Raw genomic sequence first — 26,297 nt, 5'->3', positions numbered from 1 at the left:
ATGACTTCCGGTGACTAGTAGTTCTCTTGAACACCTTTGTTGAATGTTGTAAGTCGCTTTGGATAAAAGCGTCTGCTAAATGACCGTAATGTGATGTAAATGTAATGTTAACAGTTAAACGAATGGGTGGGAAGGTGCAGATTATGACTGAAAATGGAGAAACAGTAGAAGAGGAGAGGACAATAAAAAAAAGAAGGAGGGGAGGAACAGCATAGTGCAAAGTAAGCAGTGTACTCCTTCCCACCTGTAGGAGGATAAGAGGAGCTGACGAGGCAGTTATAGACGATCATCCATATGCTGGGTTGGAAGGGAGACGATGAAGTTGAGTATGCGCTCAACAAGGTTTGAACAGATGTTTAATTAAAACATTTGCATGCGTAAGAAAAAAAGTTTTCCAAACTAGAAGGGGGCGGGGTCATGTCGCCCTCTGTTGCGGATCCCTGCGCGCGTGTGTTGGTCCCTCTGTTAGTCGTCGTTACCTGTAAAGCAGACGAGGACGAGCCCGATAATGTCTGGAAGGGACAAAACCTTGACGGAGGTTGACGGCACTGCGCAGAAGCAGCCAGCGGACACAAGGTGGCCGTCATCATCGCCGCGCACACGGCTGCGCGACGGGGACACGCGCAAAGGACACGCTCGAGATGTTTGATATAAAATACAGCTGAGCACGGAGAGAGAGAGAGAGAGAGAGAGAGAGAGAGAGAGAGAGAACCAGCAGTCTGACAGAGCTGCACTCCCTCCAAGTTTGACATCCCCAGCGGGCTACAGAGGGAGTTCCGCTCCATCGCTGCCATGGAGCCTCGGAAGTGTACTGGATCTGTATTGATTGGAGTTTACCTGTTGGCGACATTGTGCTGTAAAGGTGGGTCACTGATGGAGCCTTGCCTTCAGTCTGTCTGTCTGTCTGTCTGTCTGTCTGTCTGTCAGTCACAGGATGCAGGGACCAAAAGAAAGGCATGCTCTGGAGTTTGTCCATGCATTGTCCTTTCATGAGACATGCTTCTTGAGAACAAGATGTCATAGTATTCATTCTGAATGGCAATTTAAAAGGCGAGCTCAAAGAATCCCCTTCATGCATCTTACTCCATATTCAAATGTTTACATTTCTGTTATAATACGTGCTGCGGAATCCCTTAAGATCGCCACAGTTTAATAAACTTCTGTTTTCCTAAATGTGCAAGCGTGCAGCGTGTGGTAGTGCGCGCACGTGCAGTGAGCTCTTTTTAATTAGTCAGACAACATCTGGACCGGAATAAGGAGGGTGGAGGATCCGTTCATCCCGTCAGTGTAATCTGCTGCTAGAGGATTGTCAAATGCGTGACTACATTGGATCAGAGCCAGAAGACCCTCAGAGGAGGTTAAACCTCTGTGATATGTTTGAATCCCTGGTTCACAGTCCAGACCTGTTCGACTCAAGCAATCGTGATATACTAAACTTTTTTTTTCTGCCTGACTAAAGTAGAGAACGAGGAAACCAGACACACTTAGGTGCTCCGCATGGTCATAAGGTCTATTGGCTACAAAAGCTGTTGTAGATGACAACATGGTGACGCTTTGAATAGATTCAAGAGCAGTTTGATCGGATGCTATATAGGTTCCCTAATCACCATAAGTAAACATCTATGAACATGTCTGGAGGCACCGAGTAGAGTTCTAGCTATCGTGTCCCTCAATGCAGTGAAAGCTCTGCTTGCTGAGGAGTGATATGGTGTCTCACTAGACATTTTCTAGGACAACATTCCTGCCGTTCACACGGTTAGCTGTTTGTATTGTGTCCACCCCCTCTGTTCCAATCAGCTTCTCAGAGTGTCAAACTGTAGCCTGGACACAGCCTCACGGTGATCTGAATCTGTAGACGGATTCGAGCCACTACACCACCGCGCACGTATTAAATGAAAATACATAATGGAATTGAATGACTCATCTGCATCCACGGTGACTCACAGGCAAGTCCTTCTCTATGGCTGCTGATTATTGTAGAATACAATAGCCTTAATTACCCTGTTGACAGTTTTGGCTTATTGATTTAAGAGCCTTTGAATGTGCTTTTAGGCCCTTTGTGTCGTCCTTCAGACAGTGTTAGATGACTGTTAATTGACTTTTTTTTTTTTGGGGGGGGGGGGGGGGGGGGGGTGTTAAGAGTCAGGTATTTTTGGTGGAGACCAAAAAACACAACTTCAAATGAATGATTATTTTGTTCTGTTTCTGCTGGATGTGCTTTGCTGAAAGGTTTCTGAAATATTCAAATGGATCATTGTTTTATATTTGATCATATTTGTGTGTTGGGTCAGAGGAAACATATTGAAATATATTTCCACAAGCGAACAAAGTGACCTTGTTTGTTATTCTTGCGGAAAATAACTTCATTAATTCTGTTCTATACTCTCTTCTTCGCTTCTCACATTTTGGATGTTTATTGATTTTCCTACAGATATCTGTGAACCAGCTGCTTTAATGCGATTTGATTACGAAGTTGGCCGAGTCTCCTCGATGTTCAGACAGCCTGAGGTTTATCAATATTTAATCTCCCTGGTCTCTCTGGTTTAAATGAAGAACACATTGATTGCACCGGCAACATCAATGTGAAAAACCAAAGAAACATCTGTCAAAGAAAATACTACGGAAACCAACATGTGGATGTGCAGAAGCTACTACAGCAATATGTTAAAAGTATTGTAATATAATCATTGAGTCACCTGTTGCATTGATCGCAGGTTGTCTCTTGTTTTCATGGCTGATTGTGTATTCTGCATCTTTTATTTATTGTGTCGATACAGAACTGTTCTTCATGCGTTAATCATCTTGACTAAAGTCTGGAAACCAAACTGCCTCTTGGGAACATGAAACATTGACACTTATCTGCCGTCGTCTCTCTCAGAACGTTAGCGTTGCTGCGAGCAGCATGCTGTTATGGGTCGCCTTCTGGCCCTCGGAAGCTCCGATATGATACGCGCACAAATTAAGATTTCTCTGCAGCTGCTCTCTACTGACCTACAGAGGAGCAAGCGGTGCAAAAATAGTTCATATGTACTCTTATCTAATATAATACTTAATGCTCTAGAGCAGGGATACTAAGAGATACACAGGAGTTTTGATTGGATCTGTAGTTTTTTTTTTATTTAACTTTGGAATTGGAACTTTTATTACACGAGCGCAGTTGTATAATATTCCATGTAGCGTCCAAGAAAAATGACCCTGATGGTGCGATGAAACGCCTCGGACGTCTGTGCGGCCAGCTGGAGGTGTGGAGTTTGAAAGGCATCAGTGTGGGACTTCTACAAAGATGCTTTCTGGTGGGACTGTTGGAAATGTAGCTCACAGTTTTTGGAGCCTGACCAATGGGACTAAAAGTCAAAACATCTCACCCTCTACATATCGATTATTATCTTATTTTTTTTTTTAAATCTGTCTCTCACAAGTCCACCACCTGTATGGAAGTCAATTGCTACTGGATATGCAGGTTTTGTCTCAATGATTTGTTCCACCGTTTATGACGAGAGAAAAGAACGAGCTCACCGTGGAGGACAAGGAGTCAGTAAAAAACGATTTTGAAGAGCGAGCGACTCACAAAGTGAATTACCCGCTGCTGCAGCATCGCAGCAATAAAAGACTCCCTTTTTTTTATTTCCGTACAATACAACTGAGGTTTAATGACTGTGGATCGAACGAGGCCCTCCCAGGTGGGCTCTGAAATGTAAATATGAATGCCAGAGAGAGAGAGAGAGATATGGTCGCCATTTGAAATGAGACTGATGCCTCCAGGCCACTTCAGGGCTCCGTCTGTATTGGTTCAGTATGTCCATTGAGGTTCTGGATCATGGAGCAAATCAGTTAGCGCTGGGTGGATGCTTGAATTCATCCATTAATGCGTTTCACTTGACGTGAATGGGAGAATGGGAGAGTCACAATGAGCCGGACAGAAGTGTATCTCTTCTGCTTCACGATATATCATTTCTTCATTTAACATTCAATCCATTACTCAGTTATGAAACTCGGCGGCTTTGAAGTGTGTTGCCGACTGTGACGGGAAAATACCACTTTGTTCTTTTTTTTTTTTCCTTCTGCATTGCAGTAGAGCTAACAATTAGTTACTATTTTGTATATTCAATTAACCATTTCAGTGACTTTTCAAGAAAAAAATGACGACCTTTTGATGGTTACATTGTTCCTTGTGATGTTTCTGCTTCTTTCTTTCACCCACAAGGAATACCTTCGGGTATGGTGGCTCTCTGTCACCAGAATGAACATTTTTCACTGTTGTCTGACGGTTTTATAGACTAAATTATGAAATTCGTTTTTTTTTTTAATATTAATCAATAATGGAAAAAAAAGTTAGTTGCAGCCCTGCATTCGACCAATCGGTTCCCTCTCTGAACCAAAACAGTGCATTGTATTCATTTTATAGTTTTGTTATGGTTCTGTGAGCATTATGTTGATTTGCAGCACAGCCATGCTTACATAGATGCTCTTGACAACCACAACCCATTTAAGCCTCTTCCTAAAGAGATAAATATCAATGACACTCTCCATAAGAGCTTAACAATCATGGAACAATTTGTACATTTATAAAATGTGAGAATCCATAAATTGTGGGTGAGTAGCAGTGGAGAATGTTGTTAAATGATTGATCCATGAAAGGAGGAGATCAAAGGAGAGGAGGTGTGGAAGCAGGAGAGGAAGAGGGCACAAAGAGTGACTTTTCCCCGTTCACGTTCTCCACGCTGCGGTAGTTGCCCTCAGGGCTACACAACACAATGAGACAGTAATCTGGTCTTCCTTTTTAAAACCCCGGTGACCTCCTTCATCGTGACGGTTCACGCTGTCAGACAAGTTAAGTACGCCGAGGTAGTAAACTGATGTTGAGCTATCTGTCCTCATCCCTCCACATCTAAACACACACAACACTGTGCAACAGCATGGAATGTTTCACATGAACGAGGCAGAGTGTGTTCGTTTGGCTCCTCTCAACAACAAGGTGCTCATCTGTCAATAGCTGTGTTTCCATTCATATATGAATATATATCGCATTGGAAAAGCTGTGAGGGAAAATTCCAAGATATTCCTAAATTGTGCAAACATGTTTTTTAAGCTCGCTTGAGGTGGGGTTTTTTGCCTTTGTTTAAAAAGCGTTGATGCACAACTTGAATTATAGAAATACCTTTGGCGAATAAATTCTGACGTCGTGAACATTTAACCCACACGACTAATCAGCTGTTTCTGCCGTCTTCCCAGATATTCCCATAACTGTCTCTGGACAGCATGAAACATGTCCAGTACCTGCTGACATTAAAGAATAATTCAAACTAGCTGAAACTAATGTTTATGACTCAACGCCAGGCAGAAAAGCAGCGTTTTTACTGCCTCCTCTGGTTGTAGGTTTCAAGTCCGTTCCACCTCTGCTCTTCTGCACCTGTAACCACACCCAGCGGTGATGTCACGGTGCAGTGACACACCCTGAAGTACACTCCTACGTCACTGCAGCGAAGCGAAAAGTCAAAGAACGGGAGGTCAGCAAAAGCAAAGCTTTCATGGGATGCTAAGCGATACTAAAACGTATGTAGCAGATGCTATTATAACCTTAATACTCCTGAGTAAATACAAAGATACTGCGCATATTAAAAAGAAGGAGGACAAAAGTTGTAAGTAAGAGAGACGTTACGTAACTAGTGAACTAGTGACGTGACGCATCACATATGGGACACTCCAGGGATAAACATACAGCCCAGATGCAAACCAAAGCCCAGTCTAATAACACAGACACACTGCCTGGGGACAAACTGGAATAATAACGACATGCTGTATGTAAGCATCTAGTGCAGTCTACTGTACCTGTGTGTAGCTCTGTCTGTCCACGGAGGCTGAGGACACGTTGTCCATCTTCCTGTAGGAAAACATATTAACAATAGGAGCCTGAGGATCTGCGGTTCATAGGGGGGGGGGGCAGCAAGTCAGCAATATAAGTGGGAGCTAAACCATCAAGCACAAGGAGAAGACACCGACCTCGAGTGACAGTCGTGTTTATGACGGCGGCGATAACCACTGAAAACACTCAACCAATCAAACTGATGACAAAATGCGTGTTTGTTTTCATGCAGCTGGAGAAAGCTTTGAGAGATCCAGCACTTGATTTCTGACAGACAAGATAATAACTGATGACAATTGCCTTCTTCCTCTTCTTCTTCTTCTTCCTCTGCATCCATTACCCAGACGAGATTTAGGGGGTTTCCCCAATCTGACACTCGCCACAAACCCTCTGAAACACAAACACCCAGAGAGCCGTCTCTGTTTACGTTCGCCTCGTTAGCTAATTAATCATCCACTCAGTCGCCGTCGGTGAACGCGCGTCTCGCCTGTCACTCGGTAATTGCTGGAATGTGTTCCAATATCCGAGACCTTTTCCGTCGCTGCTGAGACGAGACGCCGAAGGATGGGGGGAGTCTGGGAGTTTGGTAAATGGTGGCAACCTGGACTTGAGACAATAAGCTGTTTCTCCCAAGTTTAATTGGGTGAAGATGAGAAACTTAAAAACATTTTTTTTTTTTTGTGTGTGTGTGATTATGACATCCTTCAAATTATCGAGTCGTGTCTATTTCGCATTTTAAAGTAGTATAGAACATTTAATAATAATAATACAATTTAAGCAGATGCAAGGCTGGTTTAAGTGTTTAATAATGTACAGTGCTTTTAACAATTATAAGTTCCCCCATGAAGACATGTATTATTATTATTACAGCCTGTGTTTTACTATATTGTCACTCGCTATCTGTTTTCACACCGAGTCCACATAAGGGAGACTTGTGGTTTTTGATGAACACATTAATAAACACTTACGTCTGATTACAACTACATTAAAGTGGCTTAATAACCATTCATCAAACGTTTATTGCTTTATGAACGTTAATGGGTCTTAAAATAAAGCGTTACCACATCAAAGGCGGAGCAGAAACTTATGTCACTTCTGTTAAGATCACGACTATCCATTGATTTTAGGGACAAAATGATTTCTTTACACTTTAACGTTTAAATAAACAGAGTAACATTGCTGCTCATGTAGAAATCGTTGCATCAAATCGAGACTTAAAATAAGGTTCTCTGTCACCTGAATTCAGTTCATTTTTTGTTGAAATAAAATCAGTAATATACAGAATATTACTCCTCTAGTCTGGACTGCAGCTGCAAACATCCAGTAGATGTTTTCACAGGCTGCTGCGCTGCAGCTCTCCAACAGTGAAGCTGAAACATATTGATCGCCTCCCCCTGGCTGTTTAAGAAGCGCTCGACTTGATCCGCAGCAGAGTTTCGCACGCCGCACGCATTTCAAACGTCGATCGTGTTCATTTAATTGTGGGAAGTCAGAATCGCGATAGCGAGTTAATATTTAATCAAAACGTGCTGCTCTAACTCAAATTTAACAGAAGCTTTAGGTGAAAGAGAAGCAACGCTACCTTCACGACTGACTGGGTTTTTTCTGCGCTGTAATACTCCTTCCTGTTCAAGATGGACACTTGGTTGTTCAGCGTAAACCTCCTGATGTGGTCTAATGGAGACAAAAAGAAAGCACAGCTAAAGTTCACCGAGTTGATGATGAGCTCATTACGTCCAGCATATCGTGACATAATCCGGATTTCTTGGGGGATTTGGAGCCGCATGAACAATGTTGGAAATAGTGGGAGTATATCTTAAGTGTTGTTTTTAAACTGCTGGGCTGATTGAGTGTCTGTTAAAGACGTAAACAGTAGAACTTAAATGTGTTACTTCCTTCCACCGCTGCTCCAAATGTCTTATTTTATACTTACCATGACATTCTTCCATTTTCTCCCCTCGCACCTGTTACTCTTCTCTTTCACTCCTGTAATTCCACTATCTATTATTCGTTTCCTTCTCTCCTCTCCTCCTGTAAAACCCTTTTTTCTTTTTAAACCTCCTTCCTCTCCTCTCTTTCACCCTTCTCACCCTTTCATATTCGGTCCTATTTTTCTGCTCCAGGTTGCCACGGTGGCGTGTACCAAAGGAAGCTGTACCGCGACCTGATGGTCAACTACAATCGTCTGGAAAGACCCGTCCAAAATGACTCGGCGCCCATCGTTGTGGAACTCGGCCTCACGCTGCTACAAATCATCGACGTGGTGAGTGCGTGTTTTGGCACGGCTGGTTTTCGTTTGCGTTATTAAAGGTGTTCCATCCGATTCATCCACAGGGACTGTGGTGCGTGCCGATGCACACACTTTGTGCTCGCTACACACACACTCCTTCCTCTCAAGTTAAAACTGTTTTTGCAGCACTTGCAGCAGCCAACCAACCGGGACTATTCGTCTTTGAACGAGCCACTTCTTTGTTTCTCCCCTCGACCCATCTTTCATTTCGTGGCACCGCAGGCCCTCAGTCCGTTCTTTCATTCAACGAAGACAATTTCATCTCAGCGGTGAGATATGCTCTTGCTCCTTACTCTTCCTCCCGCTTTGAGCTCCCCCCCCCCCCCCCCCCCCCCCATTCTGATCACAACAATGTGTCTCCTAGTTCAGATTCATTCAGACTCCTTTTTCCTTCCTGCTGAGAGACAGATGAGAAGATCAACACCACTTCCATATCTGTCTGTTCATCATAAGGCTATAGCAGCAGCCGAGCGTAGCAGAAAGACTGAAGAAGCTGGACTACATCTTGGCCTGGTGGCGCAATGACTCCCTGGAGTCTCCGCTTGTCACCCGGCAGCGTCACTGACCATCACTGTTACGGTCGGTTATTTGAGTCGAATGAACACGGAACTGTAGAAATGGTTCAGCACTCAAATTTGAGCAAATAACGCAGCAGAGGAAAAAGTCAGGCGCATAACTCCGCTTAACAGGTCACGGCACAATAACAGTTGCAGCGTCAGTCGTTGATGACATTGTGTTCTCCCTTGATAAAATTTAAAAAAAAAATCTATTTCTTCATTCACCTCTCAAAAGCGTTTGATACAGTTGATCATAAAATCCACACAAACTACATTCTGTAGTTCTGAATATTCTTATATTTATCGTACGTATATGAGAGTGATATCAATGTTCTCCTACGCAAGTTTTTTCAGACCAAACACACACATTTTGAGCAAATAAATCACCATGAATCTCTGTAAGCCTAATCACACCCGTTACAAAACTTTTTGTATTTCACAGTGCAGGTTTTTTCGCAGCCGTTTCATCATCTGCGAATTTCGGACGCCGATGAAAACAAGCCGACAAAATACTGACTTCTGCTGCGAGCGATCAATTGATTTTCTCAAATGTCAACTTCATAATTCTGTTGATAACGTCACAGAAATACCCAGAAACCCAATTTATAGCTCAACGTGGCCACAATCCTCTCTTTCTCTGTCGCTTCATGTCAAACGCAGAGGCTCATAAACCGACACTTCTCTGGATTCTGTCACATTCACATCTCATGTTGTGTTTTGTTGGTTCTTTGTTCGCGCCTGCGCTTCGCTGCGTGTTTCCTCCTGTTCCCCGTCTCGTGCACCTTACCTCTCTCCAACCCACACACACACACACACACACACACACACACACACACACACACACACACACACACACACACACACACACACACCCTCTTGCCTGTAAGCTCCGCCACACAAGCGGAGCACTCATCCAAAAAAAACCCCCAAGCCGACACTCACGTCACATCCCTGAGCCGGCCCTGTCACAAGACGTGTACGTCTTCATATGATAACTACATGGTGGTAAGAGCCATATATATATATATATATATATATATATATATATATATATATATATATATATATATATATATATATATATATATATATATACGCTGGGCTGTCATATAAAATTCCCCATTCTATTATTAATATGGGCGAGACCCCTGCAGCATCCATATGAAACAACATTTTAATGTATTCTTAGAGCTCGCAAACGACAGACGGGAGACGGAGAGTCAAGAGGAGAGGCGCTCTCTAGAGAGAACACATGGCGCTCCTCCAAAACAAAGTGACAAGAGTCTTTAGTGCTTTTTTATAAGTTTATGTTATTCGATTGCTGTTGATGGAAAAGTTGTGCTTGAATTATGACGGACGAATCGCGTACGTTAGCCATAAATGTGCAGAAACCAAAGGAAAAAAACATTTATTGAATCTGCTGTATGTTGTTGACTAAGGCTGGCATGTGATTGAGTGTGTTTGCTACTTATATATGGTTGTTAACTACATTGTTCGCAAAAATTTGCTACATAAATGATAAGCTTACTGGGCAGTTTGTAAATAATGTAAAGCTGGTTCCCGTGGTTGTGTGTCTGTGTGTGTGTAATGTGGGCCTTTGATTCCTCCATCTGCTCCTGGGTGACTCTCTAACCAGGGAAGTGGGGCAGGTTGATGCCGCAGACGGAGTTCATCGCCATGAATAATGACAGGCAGACTGACGGAGGAGGACTGGTCACCATCCAGGATGGGAAGGGCCACCATGCGCCTTATGTAGCTCACAACGATGCCAAGCTTCAGTGACTGACACTTTAGTCAATTATAACGCTGACATGATACTTACGCATTAGTACGTCAGTATTGATAAGCTTATGATGTAATGTAAAAGTATCACACTCACAGGAAATACATATAATTAAATAGCTGCAATTATAGAGTGTTTTTATCCAAAATGCTTTACAATTCTTTACACACCAGGAATAAACAACACGAAAATACAAAATACTCACCGGCCAATATTTTTGCATTAAAACTATTTATACAGCGATGCAAATTTGCAACAGTTGTGACACTTTTTCAATCAAATTCTTGAATAGATTTGAATCCTATTGACCCAGAACAGCCTGAGCTTCTGACAATTGTTTTGGTGAGTTTCATTTTAGATGCCCTGAGTGGATTTGGGTTCCCTCTGGTAAACGGTTACACAAACTGTCATCCAGGAACTCAACCAACACACCAACACACCAACCCAGTTCCAAGTGCAAAACAGGCTGCAAAGTCTCTCTCTTTCTCACACTGACACACACACACACACACACACATACACATACACACACACACACACACACACACACACACACACACACACACACACACACACAATATCTTCCAGAAAACAACAAAAAGATAGAAAACCAACTTTCAAACTTTCAAACTTTCAAATTTTCAAATTTTCAAACTTTCAAAATTTGAATTGAGACATCACAGCGCCTCCTGCTGGACACAGGGTTTGCCAAGTCTGTTGTCTACCGCTCTCTGAGTAGCAGAGGAACAGTGAGTACTGACCAACAGGTTTCCTTGAGGACTCGCATGAGCTCCAACAAGCGCGCCAACGTTATGGTACCGTCACACTGACGATCAAACCCAGGGTATTATTATTGTGTGTTGTTATTTTTCTGTGTGTCACAATTTTGGGATCGTAATAAAATGTTGACTGTGGGTTGAAGTGATGTATGTCAACGTAGAAGGTAAGGGCTAACCAGGGCTACCTAGGATACCATGAGCTAATTCACACCTCCTCCACCTGCAGCTGTTGTTGTGATGCTTCATAGGGTAGTTGTAAATAGCATAGCAGTTAAAATGACTAAAGCCAGGCCCAGGATCAAAAGTATCCAAAATCACAACAAAAGAGAAGTCCGGCACCAAATGGAAGGAAAACACAGCAACCTTGAAACCAAAGCCGAATCTCCATGATTGCAAGCTTGATCGCACCACACACACACACACACACACACACACACACACCAGCAGAGCAGAACAAGGAGCTTTGTGAAGCACACAATGGGAGGCTGTTCTCTTTCAGCAGCGGAGAAAGGAGGCTGTTTAAAAAGAGGGACAGATCAGAAACTACAGGGGGAGATAAGATTGGAGCGTGGAGGGAGTTAGGGGGGGAGGCGGGGATGAGAGGGGGGAGTGGCGATTGTGTGAAAATCGGTTTTCACTAAACAAGAAGGAAAAAGCGGCGATGTTTGCTTTGCTTGTCATTGACACAGAGTTTAACCACCTTTTTAGAATAATTATGGAATCATATACTGTAAGCAACACGTCCTCATAACCAAACCACAGAATGGGTTGAACGCCAATAACTCCCAAAATGACATGAGTCATCGTTCTATTTGACGCTGTCAGACGGTTGCAGTTCTAAAGAAGGTGGTTAATGTTGGTAAACGAACCACTCGGGTAGGTTTAGGATAAGATCATGGTTTGTGTCAACATGTGTGCGTTTGTTACGTACTAACATATTTACATACATAGCTTAAAATAACTCAACGCGTTGACTTTTGGTCTCCTGGTGCTTGTTTGACTCGTCCATCCACCGCTAACCTCCTCCTGATGTAGACTTTGTCAATTGGAAAAAACAATATTTATATTCATAACAGCAGTTGTTCCAAACCTGAGTGTATAGTGTATACATGTTCATGTTTTCTGTTGCATCACTGTCCAAACAAAATGTTTCTGAGGAGGATGGAGAGAAACCTGAGGGAGTTGCTCCTCAGTAAAGGATTATGAAACTAGCGATTCAACTACTTTAAGCTGCGTCTGTCTCGCAAAACAAGTTTCATTTTTCAGGTTTCACCTCTTAAGATTGTGTCCCAAGAGGGACGAAAAGCAGCAACAACTGTATGAAACTGTGTGCAAAGAAAGAACGTTACACATGAGATCAGGGATGACAAATAGAAAGAAATAGAAGATTTTTACTACAGTCACAATAAAGGAAAAGTTTCCATAGAGTTGAACTTGCAGTGTGATTCTATCTATCATGAGTAGAGGATGACGAGATAAATCCCTTAAGTGATTGTACAAAAAAAAATGAAAAATGAATAATCCATGAAGAAACAGACGATAGAATATGCTGTTGAGCAGTTTCCGCATTTTTTTTTTCCAGAGGTAAGAGGTAAGAGGGAGGTAATCCGTCAGACACGCGGCGTAACCGTGTGCAACATGGAGTAAAACTCCTCGCTGTCGTGTAGGGTTGAGCTAAACGGAGTCTAAAGAAGTCCAACCTCACACGGAACGTCTTTGCTCTTCTTCTTTGTGGCTCTTCTTCTCAGCCTCTATCTGTTCTGATTCTCTCTCTCTCTTGATTCTCACCTTTGTTTTCTCTCTGGCCATTTGACCAAGAACTTTGACCCGTGGATCCATGAAATGCAGCTGGAACTTTGAAGAGTTTATTTTTATTTGTTTTCACGCCGTAGACAGAAATGGCTGTAAACGCGTCTCTTTGTTGAACAGCAGCACCCTTTCTGCTCAACATCTATTCCCTGTGCAAATTGCTGTTTGTCCTATTTTTTTTTTCCCTTTCCTTATAATCTATGAATTGTTTAAAATGGCAAAACACGACTTCTTCTACCTTACGTCACGAGAGTGTCGCATGAGTGCATCATTGTCATTCAGAGAGTCTATCGAGCTGCCGTTTGACTTATCATAATCTCACCTCATGTTTACCAGACATGTAGTTTTTATTTAACTTTTTTGAATAACTCCCCTCACTTATCTGTCCACAGCAGCGTCTCCTCCATGCTGATTATTCTCCTTATCTATCTCTCCTCTCCTTTTTCCCCCTGCAGGATGAAAAAAACCAGGTGATGATCACAAACGCCTGGCTGCAGCTGGTAGGTCTCCTCTTCAAGCACCTTTTGTGTAATCGCTGTGTTGTTAATTGTCATTTTGTTTTATTTTTTGGAAAAGTGCGATGTTTGTGTCCTTCGGGCGTCTGCCGGTTTATTCATTCATTTTCAAACAGTGTTCACGTCTAACTGCATCTGAAGGCATCGAGCCACACTTGAGCTGCAACCAAAATCCTTTTTGTTTTGAATGTGAAGCTGTTTTCTGTGACCAACACAAACATGTATGTTTTAATAAGCCTATGCACTTTATGGCCATATCAAGAATACTAAAAGAGCTTAAAAGAGGCTCCATGTCCTAGGAGGTCAGTATGTCCTCACCAGTTGATGTGTTGACACATTTTGCTTTTAGAAAGGCACAACCTTCCAAACTATTTAATGCAAAGTATTGCTTTTATTATGTTTTGTTTTTTGTTTTTCTTACTTGCGCAGGTTTAGCAGCACAATACTTTTGTGAATACGCCATTAAGTTGTCAAACCTTAACAGCATCATGTTGGAAACAGCACAACTGGAAAAAGGTGACATGAAGTTAAAGGTACAGGAAATATGCATTACAATGTCAGGTCAGTCAGGTAGGTACAACAGCCTCATTATCACAGCAGCCCCCCAGTCACACTAGCCCTTTAAGGATGTCACAGCCTACACTCATTCAGTGCGAGTTGGTTGCTGACTGGCTTGCAAGTTATGAATGACTGTATTATTCATGAAGCCACCTCGTTAACGCGAGCATCCACTTTGGTGTGGTGGGCTGAAGGGGGCTTTGCAGATGCAGCAGATTTTTTGAAGGAGACTTGAGGAGTACATTAAGAAGCTCACAGACGGGCAGAGAAGGGTCAGGTTCACTTCACCTTCATCCCGGATGGATTTTAAGATTACAGGTTTATTCAGGCTTTTATGTGTTCTGTGGGAATTGTAATGAGCTTAAGTTGTAGAAGAACTGGGTGTTGCTTTTCTCTTCTCCTCTATAGCCGGCTCTTATGGCTGTTGTAAGAGCGACATTTGAAAAGGGTCAGTTAACCCAAATTATCAAAAAAAAAAAAACAGTTTTACCCAGATTTTAATATATTGATCTCAGATATCAGTAGTTTATCTTTCCAGGAGCCGTGTTGCCGCTGTGAGTCTTAATAATCTACAGATCAACAGTATTCACCGGAACTACTTTAAAACAAAGAAATAGTCCCTTTAAACAACTTGTCATAGTGAGAGCTGTACTTTATTTAGAGTGACCAGGACAGTATTTATGGAAAAATATGTAATTGTTGAAATATCTCTCTCAGAAACTAACTTTTTAGTGGCAGCAGATGTGTTGGGAGGATATGATATGCACACTAAAAAAAAGATGCACAGAAGGTCATTACAAATAATACAAGGAAATCAGTCCTATATTTAATTATCTGCTCATATATTCTGTACATTACTTGTCTTGGAAGAGTTATAACTACAGTGCATATATTTGCATCCTAAATCTTGCACGCAGACAATGAATTGCGCCACTCTCTACACGAGAACCCAGTTGTTTCACATTAGCGACGCTTTCTTCAATGTCGGTTATGCAACTCCAACCCTATTCTTAGAAAGCCGCTACCTTACGTCGCCTGGTGTCCTCCTTGTCTATTCCTGAAAGACTGCGACGTCAGTGAGCCGTAAGTTGCCCCGTTGGCCAACAACAACAATATGAAAGGAAGGCTCTGCGGCACCAAACGGACGACAAGTGTAGCGATTAAGTCATTAGCCGGGCGAGCGGAGGCGTACGCCGGCAGGCCCGCTTCAGATGGACGACACCTCCCTGACATTGTTCAAGTCAGACACCGTCTGTAAAGGACTTCTGCCGATCGTACAGTCGCTTATATGGACAGAGGCGCATGTGCACGGAAACATGCGCGCATTAACGATTCCCAAGAGCACATTCATGCAAACACAAAAAATACACGTTACACACTATCCATACGCATACGACCGTGCATGCATAAAAGACATACACACGTTTGTTGGTACAAACAGATGTGACATTAGCGATGGCACTGTGTTTGCTCCATCTGAGTGACTCCATCTATATGACTTTTATACATTTGCCACACACACACACACACACACACACACACACACACACACACACACACACAGAAACGACAGTAACAAACACGTATGAATGTATGAATGTGCTTACATGCAAAAACACGAGCTAATATGTATACCATTCCACATCTCACACATCATCTTAACATGGATTGAAAGTCGTGAAAAGAGGCCAGCAGGCAACACACACTCACTTGGCTCGGCAAGACTTCACTGCCAGGCCTCAGACACAGGCCTGTGTTGACACAAAGGATGTGTCAACACTGTTTAAGCTGTGGGACGCATGTTGCCGTCAGAGCCGTGTGCATCGCTTTGAATAATATAGAACAACTTGGCCCTCCTGTCTGGGATACAGACCAAAAACAAGAGTCTTGAATCTGTTTGTTTCTCAACTGTTCCGTCCTTTGCTCACGTATCTTTCACTGTCGTGCGTTTTGTCCCGGTGACAATGTCCTCACCTTACCGTCTCACTCATTCACACTCTTTCTGTTGTTTCAGTATTGGACAGACGTTTACCTTTCGTGGAATCAAGAGAGCTACCCCGGGGTTCAGAATCTGCGCTTCCCTTCTAATCTGGTATGGGTCCCGGATATCCTCCTCTACAACAGGTAGGGTGTGCTCTCTCACACACGGCCTGCATAGTCTCACCTCATTAGGGCCCCGAGCGCCGACGCACATAGACAAACTTGCCACGCAGCTTTAAAGCCCAAAATGTAGTTACATATTATGGTTTTAATAATTCAGAGTGGCAAGATTTCGACGAAGCAGCCCTCGCAGTACGTTTCACATAGATTTACAAAATGTGTTAAGCACAGGTAACACGTTTAGAGGAAACGGTGCATAGTTACATACTTCGGGTTGATAGCAGACCACCTCAAGGTGTCACTCAAGAGAGAACCAGGACATTCTGATGTAGCATTTCAAAATTAAAGCCCTTCAAGATCGCATGCATGAGCTAACTTCAAATCACATTCATGAGACAATTTGTCTATTTTCAGATTAGATTTTAGAGGAAATGGTGCATAGTTATGATATATTTTCACCTCAGCTTGATAGTAGACCACCTCAAGGTGTCACTCAGAGAGAACCAGGACATTCTGATGTAGCATTTCAAAATTAAAGCCCTTTAAAAATCTCATACATGAGCCAACTTTGCATACTCCTGATTTTGACATGTTTCCTGTTCTCTCTTTCTCTCTTCTTCCTCTATTTATGAATTAGTTTTCTATATTACATCGACGGATACTCCAGATTGCCTGAAGCCCGTTCCCCAGATAAAACGTCACTCTTTGTTAACGCCTCGTTCAGAGAGCTGATTGAGCCAATTCCCCCCCGAGGACGTAAACCATAACTCCCATGGGGCTTTGCATCTGTTGCCTGCGATGGGCTTTGGGAATTAGACTACTGAGCACACTGTGCCAAGTGGCTGGACATGTCAACAGAGACTTCTGTAATGTACCTTTATTACTATCCAATAATATGTCCAATTCTGTCCTCAAAGACAAGCCACCTGCTGGCGTTATTCACAGACGGCGACCTACATGCTAAACAAATGGCATCCAGAACATTTACCTTCTTATCAAACAGCTGCGACTTACTGGAAAATAACAACAACAAAAACAACGCACCGCTGTGTGGTACATCCACTGGAATCACCTGACTTTGTCTTGGTACATATACATATATATATATACATACAAAACTATAGAAAGAGTGTAGTTATGGAACGCAGTGTCCAAATGGACAATAGAAATGAAGTAGAATAAAAGATGCTTACCTTGAACGACAGTTGCTCTAGAACATCCCAGTTTTTATTCTGCAACAAATGCATTAAATACAATGCAGTAAATGGGAAGAAAATGATGTTATTGCATTGTATACAGTTTCACACAGTCAATAAAGTGATGGAAGCCATTCTTACTTGAATGAGAACCTCCCTTAGTAAACATTAATTATATCAATGTGTACGGGAATACCACTTGAGAGAAAAACCAAAGTGCTCTTTGTTTTGCAGATGTGAGTCAAACAGCTGTTTTTATAGTGTCGCATCTGTAAAAGGCACCAGGAGAGAGAGGTCCTGTGATTGTTGAACATTATTAAACCGTCACGCTCCAGGAGAGGGTATTTAACAGGCGAGTCAGATGTTTTTATTGCATAGATGCATTTCATGACTCCTTAGAATGACAGGCGTACACACACACACACACACACACTCAAAGAATAAAGAGGGAACGACAGCGCGATGATTGATGGCGTTGGCTTTTCAGCTGTACCTTCAAGGTGATTGAGGATTCCTTTGTGTGTGTGTGTGTGTGTGTGTGTGTGTGTGTGTGTGTGTGTGTGTGTGCGCATGTAAGCGTATGCATGACGGAAAGGTTTGGCTGTCTAACGGGGGATGTTGCGGAGCATTAAGCAGCTTACAGCGGGGATCAGCGATCGCTAACGATAACGACAACATCGTCCTGACACAGACCCAGATTGAAGCTGACGTTCCTTATGCATGCATTATAAATCATGATTACAGTCATTAATTTCTGTTTTAATGAAGCGAGCAAGGAAGAGAGATTAAAACTATGAGATAAGATTAAAATGTACTGATCGCCATCCGTAAATTAGGCCAGACTTCAGCAGGGACAAAGAAAAACAGAACATTTTAAATGGAACAAAGAACTGTGAGAGCACTTTTAAAAGAACACCAGGAAAACGTAATAATAATTTTTGCCTGGTGATATTGAACACTGTGAAACCATTCATAGTGTTGCTTTTGGTTGTTCACGTGAAAAGTGAGGGAGAGGGACTTGCACATGTACCATGCTAGCCTACTTCTTGTAAAGTCAGGTGTAACGGTCTGGTGCTCCGTCGTCATGCGTCGGGTGAGGGGCGGCATCCTGTCTAAAAAAAAACACCGGCTCTGTGGACGTGGAACGTCAACTCTGGGTGGGGAAATTTGGAGGCATGTCTATCATTTGTGATGGACTTGAAGGCCTTGGAAGCGCGTCTGTGAACGGACCTGACAGGGTCACACGGAGCGATGCCCGATGCAGCTGTGCCACAGGTGCGGCAGGAGCCCGTTGCTGTGGGATTGTCCTCCAGGTGAAAGCGAGTGCTTGCAGGATCAGGAAATCCCATGTTTGGGAGAGTCTTAGGAGAGCGAGTGTTAGGCCTTCAGAATAAAACTAACAACGGCCATGAGGAGTCAAGGCAAATATGGACAATCTGTGTTATTCCAGCGGTGTTTTTGTTCTTCTCTGGGAAATGTATAATTGTGTGGTTATGACTGTACTCTGGGTTTTGAGTACATAATCCCTCTCCGTTTGAAGGACGTGGCAAACAACCATGTTTGTTCAAGTTAATAAGTCAAATTGTGTGTCTGGATCGACACTAATCCCCCGTGTCTCTACCTCTCTCCGTCACCTTCATCTTACTTGCAGTTTATTGTCTTGGCTTCGGGTTCTTAGCTTCAGAACCTCCGGCCCGTTTACTCCTCTTCCTCGTCCTTTTTCGTAGAAGTCTTCCCGTTTACCTTGTTTTGGTGCTTTCTCTCCCTGCAGTGCCGACGAGAGGTTTGATGCTACGTTCCATACAAACGTGCTGGTGAATGCTTCAGGATCCTGCCAGTACATCCCACCAGGTGAGATATTGATTTATTTCTTGTTTTTCCATGATGTAAAGCTTGTGTTTAAATGTGAAATGTTGTTTCTGCGAATACATCAGGCGATGACAGAACAGAGCAGCTTCAAGCGGTAACTGTAAGGCCCCGTTCTGCAGAACATCTTCTGCTCAGACAGTTTAGACGGCCCGCAGCTCGCTACCCGATCACTTGGCAGCTGGTGCCAACTTCATCACTTTCAAGAGAGCAACCAAATACTGGTCAACTCAGCAACGACTCTGAACTCGTGTCTAGCTCTGAAGCGTAACGCTTTTAAACGTTTGCTTTATTGCACCTCGCTGTATCCTGTCTCGACATCTTTACCTCTTTGTTCTCGTCTGATGTATGTTTGATGTATTGCTTTGCGACGCATTGGTTAGATTTGAACTGAGCAAAGTGCAGACAGTGACCCCCCCCCCCCGTGCCTCTCTCAAGGCATCCTGAAGAGCACCTGCTACATTGACGTGCGCTGGTTCCCGTTCGATGTGCAGAAGTGCGACCTGAAGTTTGGCTCCTGGACACACAACGGCTGGCTGCTGGACCTCCAGATGATGGACGTGGACATCTCCACCTACATACCCAACGGGGAATGGGACCTTGTTGGTGAGAAGACGAAAATAGACAGGCACACACTAAGACACATCCGGGTGCATAACAAATGTAAAGACACACTGGAGCTGTGCTGCTGCTGCTACAACAGACACTTTTCAAATCCGTATCAAATGCTACAGACCTGTTCAGTGGTCCCCATGTGTATCGTTTGTTATCACAGTCACCTCCTACAATCCAGGAGGTGACTGCTCTGAACAGAGTCTGGCAACACAACCTGTTGTTTTTACACCTTGTTTTCTGCACAAATTACACAAACAAGACATCAAGTGTTAAGCAGCAACATTAGACGTTCTGCTGAGAGGATTCTGTTACCTCACAGAGCCAGGTTAGCTTTCTGCCTCCTGTTTCCAGTCTTTATGCTCATCTCAGCTGACTGTCTCCTGACGGACAGAGTGGTATTGATATATTTCTGCAAGAGAGCAAATACGCTTTTATTAAGTTAAACAGTTTGAAACTATTCCTTGAACATTAAATCTTTACAAAACCAGGATTTTCCTATATTTCCTGCAGCTCAATTTCTGCCGTTTTTGTCCGTTACCTTGTTGTTATTATTATTATTGTTTGAGTTTCTCTGACTCCGTCCACACTACCTCTCAGTTTGTTCGTCTCTGTTGATAACAACAGTTCCTTCTCTTTGTATCGCTTTCTTCTCCTCTCATGTCCTGTTTCGCTCGGTTTTTTTTCTCTCCATGTGGAAACGTAGAACTCGCATCATCTTGAGCTCAAGTTTAGGTGTTAATCAGAGACCAACAGAATACACACACACACACACACACACACACACACACACACACACACACACACACACACACACACACAAAGTGAGTGTACCCAGCTGGCTGGGGGAATGGAGGGCAGTGGGTATGGGCGTGTGTGGTGACAGCTGGCCCAGGAATGGTTCATTTAATTCAGGCACAGTCAGCCTGCAAGCTGGCCAAGAACACACACTGTCCTGGTGCCTCAGAACATTCCCATCCCAATGCCCCCACACACACTCACACTCTCACACTCTCACACACACACACACACACACACACACACACACACACACACACACACACACACACACACACACACACACACACACAATTTTAATCAAGGAGAAAAGCTAACACTACCTGTAGTCCACTTTGAAATAATTGTGTTTATCAAATCAATGTCATGCATACTATTCTATCTTCTTGGCTCTCATAAGCCTAAATGCACACACACACGTTTTGGGATTTATTTGACTTGCCTGGACCAAGGTGACATTGTTTTGTTCTGTTAATCTCATGGACAAGGCAGATTAGTTGCATAATGTGAATATGCCAACAAGACGGATGAGCATGATGGATTAATAGATGATTGAGGATTGTTTTTGGAGTCGACTGTTCCTCCTGCCCAATTTATGCTCATCCATTCCACGTACAAGTACTTAGGTCTGACACTGATTGTACACCGACTAGTATACTGATCGTTCCTCAGGTAAACACAAAATATCTTTCACCATGTCCCACATACTGAGTTTAAAGAATAACAAAAGTCCACAGATCTCTCACATCAAAGTCTGTTCGGTCTGAAGAATTAGACAGAACCCCCGCTCCGCTTGAAGCTCGGCGGTTACGCTAGCCCCCACTAGCGTAACACACACAAATCTCCAACTAAACTGGTGGTGGTCAAATTGCATTGTGGGTAATGTGGACACCAGGTTTGACGAGGAAGAAGCATGCATGGAATATAAAAAAAGAGGATGCCTCTGGTTCTGCTGCATTGATTCTGACACATTTTTTTTTAAAACTGTCCGTCGTAAATCCAACAACGTCGTTATAGGAGCGCAGTGCTGAACGGGTGGAGTAGTCTTTTAACGACATGCGCTGTATAAATACAGGGCCTTGCCGTAGAGCAGGAACTGTTGCTGATGTTGGGCCGTAAAGTCCACCAGACTCCGTTGACGTGTCGTTGAACTACACGTAAATGAAGCGATGGTCGGTGTACAGACTCAGAACTCAGAGTCTGCTCTCCAACAGGTAGCTGCCGTAAGGAAATGAAATGTGCTGCAGAAAACACGTTACTTCCGATTCAAAACACTCGACTACAAAACAAACGACCAACCGCAGTAAGCTGTGCTTTATAGTGAGTGTAGACCGGCTAAAATATGTTGCCGTACTAAAAGGTGACACTGTGCTCGGAGGATTATTACTTTATATAAAAGATTATATCATTGTATGATGTACGGTCGTGATTTAGGCAGGAGTGCACAAAAACAATACATTAATGGTAAAATCATAATCGTTCTACATTCTCAGCTTCTAGTGGCATCTTTGAGTGATTGTGGAGAAACTGGCACTATAAAATAAAAAGGACATGGGAGTTTCATTTTGACCCCCCCCCCCCCAGGTGTGCCGGCTAAACGTAACGAGCTGTACTACGACTGCTGCAAGGAGCCGTATCCCGACGTGACGTTCACGGTCACGATGCGCCGCAGGACGCTTTACTACGGCCTCAACCTGCTCATCCCCTGCGTGCTCATCTCTGGTCTGGCCCTGCTGGTCTTCCTGCTCCCCGCCGACTCTGGAGAGAAGATATCCCTCGGTAGGGTACAGGACACACACACACACACACACACACACACACACACACACACACACACACACACACACACACACACATTCTCTCACACTAACACAGAGGGACAATGAGTCATGATTGTCATCATACATGCATAACAAAAGAGTATTTCTCTCCGCTGCATTGCTGATCTCAGCCCACCCATGTGCTGACGCTCTTCCTGCTAACCCGTTTATTTGTCATCGCTCTGCTATAATGCTGACATGTTGGCTGTGAATTTGCCTTTGAGTTTGGATTTTACGCAATCGGCAGATAAATAAACGCTCCGTCGTAAACACAGCGACGCTATTCACCTGGAGCTGAAAATGTCAGCTCGTCTCACAATGAGACGGGGTCCGAGTAAATATATATATAAACTAGCAGTCCCTCGAGAGTAGAACAGCGAATATTCCAAAATACATCCACAGCTGCTTTCACACATTTTGAAGCCACATTCATTTGAAGAACTCTCAAGTCGCCAATTTAAGAGGGAAAAGGAGACGGCGATGAAAGAAGGTCTCCTCTGTTCCGTCTGCTCTTCTGTCTTCCTGCAGGCATCACGGTGCTGCTGTCTCTGACGGTGTTCATGCTGCTGGTGGCAGAGATCATGCCCGCCACTTCAGACTCCGTTCCTCTGATTGGTACGATTACAGCCCGTTGTGACTTTCTTACTTTACTCACAAGAGTGTGTGTCGTCGGGAGTGGAGAACTCGTCTGTTTGGTAGCAGGAAGCCGGTGAACCCTTATCTTACACACAGACTGGGAACGGGGTGACGGTCAACTTTAACCAGTTTCGGTGAATTGGAAGATGTAGAATCGGGGGGGGGGGGGGAGAGCTGTGCGTTAAAAACAGATTTTAAAACAGCTGAATGACTTAGCAGAAGAAACTGACACTGATACACCGTATTCATGTGTATTAATGGTTGGGTCACACTCGTGTGCTCTTCTCCCGTCCAGCTCAGTACTTCGCTAGCACCATGATGATTGTGGGCTTGTCTGTGGTGGTAACAGTCCTGGTACTGCAGTTCCACCACCATGACCCCCATGGAGGGAAAATGCCCAAATGGGTAGGTTAACAATAACTTCTATTATGTTATTATTGTATACCTTACAGATGTCACACTGGCAGTACGTTTGCAGGGTAAAGGTTCATACTCACACTTTGGTCTAGGACTCACCGATCTCTCCTTTACTTCCCTCCTTTACTTCCACCTCACCCCTTCATCCAGGTCCGAGTCATCCTACTGAACTGGTGCGCTTGGTTTCTCCGCATGAAGAAACCCGGAGAGGAAAATAAGACGGCTGTGAGTTCCAGCTACAAGTACTCCCACCATCCTCCTCCTCCTCCGCACCACACCAGCTCCAGCAGCATTGCGATGAGCACCATACCCGGGCAGGCGGCCGCCCAGTCGACCACGACCAACGGGAACACCAACCTGTACTTCGGCTACCACTCGATGGGCACAGACAACCGCGGGTTCCCGCCGAGCACCGATTCAGGAGTGGTGATGTGCGGCGGCGGCGGCGGCGGCGATCACCTCAACATCTCCTCCCCGCACGACGTCCACTCAGAACAGACGCGGACGTTGCTGCTGGAGCAGGTTCCGGAGATCTCGCGGATCCTGGAGGAAGTGCGGTACATTGCCAGGCGCTTTCGGGATCACGACGAGGGAGAGGCGATCTGCGGCGAGTGGAAGTTTGCGGCGGCGGTGGTGGATCGGCTGTGCCTCGTGGCTTTCTCGCTCTTCTCCATCGTCTGCACCTTCACCATCCTCATGTCGGCTCCCAATTTCATCGAGGCCGTGTCCAAAGACTTCACATGAGGCCGACCTCTGAGCGGAAGAAGAACATTAAGTATATTAAGTAAAAACTGTGCCACACAAGTTTCAGTTATTTTAAAGTCACGGTACAAAGAAACCTTTGCTCCTCACCTTACACACTGTGTGCCACATGTAGTAGTTAGTGATCAGTTTCATCTTCATCCCTGCTGTACCTCATCAAGTCTGTCCACTCACAATAGGTTAACGCCTCACATCTACAAATGTCTTAATGTCTTCCACAGTCACAGTTTTAGGTGCAGCTTTTTCAGGCCTGTATTCTAGTAATACTCTTTATTTGTTGTGTTTTGTAAATACATCTACATCTTACAGAGATCAAATCTTCTGTATGAGGTTTAGTGAACTTACTGAGAGCTACTAACTCACAGCACTGTACACCTCAACGGTCATCTTTATGATACATAAACTTGTTTTTTATGTAAAGTGTCAGAAGATAGTCAGATCCCAGGTTCAGAACTCACAGATATTCACTTTACTCTCATATATAACAAAGAAAAAACGTCAATAAACCTCATTTGAGGAGATGGAAATAGAGATTGTTTTGAGTCGTCCTCACTATTACACCCGGGTTGTCTATCCTTCAATGTGAACAGATTATTTTTAATATTGCCAGTAGAAGCCATCCTTTGTACTAAACAATATTTAGTTAGTTTATGAAACACTCTGTTTGTAAATCACTCACATTAATTCAAGATGTGTTCCTGCTTTGCGTGTCAGTCAGTGTTCATCTGACTTAGTCTCAAAATTTAGAGCAAAAGCTACAGCGGAGAAAGGAGATCACCGTGACGATGTTCGTTCTTCTGATGGACTTCTAAAGGAGTGGTGAAGGGGCGTCGCCCCGGCGGAGATGCGTTCGGCACTAATCCTCCGTAGCGTCGAGCGCCTTGTGTTTTTACTCTCTAATACTCAAACACAACGTCTTTAATCTCCGGTAACATGCAACGAGGATTACCGGCTTCATGGACCAGATCCGTGTCTCTCTTGAGAGTAACTCGTGTCTCTCTGATCCTCAGTGCGAGGACGGACAGACGGGAGGAGAAGGGGAGGCCAGTTTTGCCTGGAGTGTACACGTCATATCTAGCAGTACTCTGTGTATTTTATCCAGTTTTTTTTTAAATGTAATCAGGATTCAATCATCTCTACATGTCTTTAAAATTTGTTGCCAGATATTTATGTGGTTTAAACACTTCAAATCCGGTGAGTTTTTCTTTGAGATGCACCATTGTTGTAATGATAAAGTTTCTTGTAGTGGGTCAGAGGAGGAGCTTGTCACTGTAGTGCTGCAGGTGTCACTGAAGGATGAGTTGATGAAACCCGTGCTGGGTTTGTCATCCTGCCTGTTATAAAGTTCATGGAACACGTGTGGTAAGAGGGTCGCTGGTCGCTGTAAGAATGTCACGTAACAGATTGAGGAATAATGGAAACCCTTGATCCCGGAGGAGACGTAATGTCTTCTATGTCTTCTATGTGACTTGGACTAACGTGGAGATGCTTTACACCCTGACCCGTTTCTGTCGTTGCTCATGTTGACGTCTGTTTAGCACATTTAGCGTTAGTGGCACTGATCCTGTTCAAAGTGTGTTAAGTGAAGAAAGATGGGACTGTACTGAAAATATGAGAAGAGGTAAAAGACGAATGAAAGCTGTGTTGAACTGGCTCAAACAGCTGATATTGAGAAGTAAAATGAGCTTGTGTCCGTTTACTCTCTGAATGCCGTCGCTTCTGTTTTACCACCGGTGTTGTGTTTCGGTCAACTGGAGTGTCTGTGCCGCTCTGCTCTTCACTGTTCCTTTAAAAGATGTACCTTCATGCCCCCACTGTACACGACTATTTGGAGAAGAATAAAGGAGAACCGTGATGATGACTGGCATTTGAATGGCTGACATGCAACAATTAACTGAATAATACATTCTCTTTGGACTCATCTTTTTTTGCAAAC

The 26,297-nt window shown here is 43.7% G+C and overlaps 1 protein-coding gene across 1 annotated transcript; it reads left to right on the top strand.

Annotated features, from left to right (window-relative positions):
* LOC137886441 (neuronal acetylcholine receptor subunit alpha-7-like) lies at positions 1–26,297 on the top strand. The gene is made up of 10 exons (XM_068728888.1): positions 1–862; positions 7,987–8,126; positions 13,537–13,581; positions 16,169–16,278; positions 19,222–19,301; positions 19,755–19,922; positions 22,311–22,505; positions 23,075–23,161; positions 23,478–23,587; positions 23,750–26,297. Exons 1-10 carry the CDS (start codon positions 793–795, stop codon positions 24,341–24,343), a joined length of 1,599 nt encoding a protein of 532 aa, XP_068584989.1. The 5' UTR covers positions 1–792; the 3' UTR covers positions 24,344–26,297.

The sequence above is a fragment of the Cebidichthys violaceus genome, unplaced genomic scaffold, assembly GCF_023349555.1.
Source record: "Cebidichthys violaceus isolate CVI_PGR_0920_01 unplaced genomic scaffold, fCebVio1.0.p SCAF_44, whole genome shotgun sequence".
Taxonomy (NCBI): Eukaryota; Metazoa; Chordata; class Actinopteri; order Perciformes; family Stichaeidae; genus Cebidichthys; species Cebidichthys violaceus.
The sequence above is the reverse complement of the archived record's forward strand: the minus strand, read 5'-3'. Positions and strand labels throughout refer to the sequence as shown.

Excerpts from the sequence above, each read along its gene's own strand:
- LOC137886441 (XM_068728888.1), top strand. The coding sequence starts at position 793 with ATGGAGCCTCGGAAGTGTACTGGATCTGTATTGATTGGAGTTTACCTG. Across the intron at positions 19,302-19,754 it reads CTGCCAGTACATCCCACCAG|GCATCCTGAAGAGCACCTGC; the intron begins GTGAGATATTGA and ends GCCTCTCTCAAG. Across the intron at positions 23,162-23,477 it reads AGACTCCGTTCCTCTGATTG|CTCAGTACTTCGCTAGCACC; the intron begins GTACGATTACAG and ends TCTCCCGTCCAG.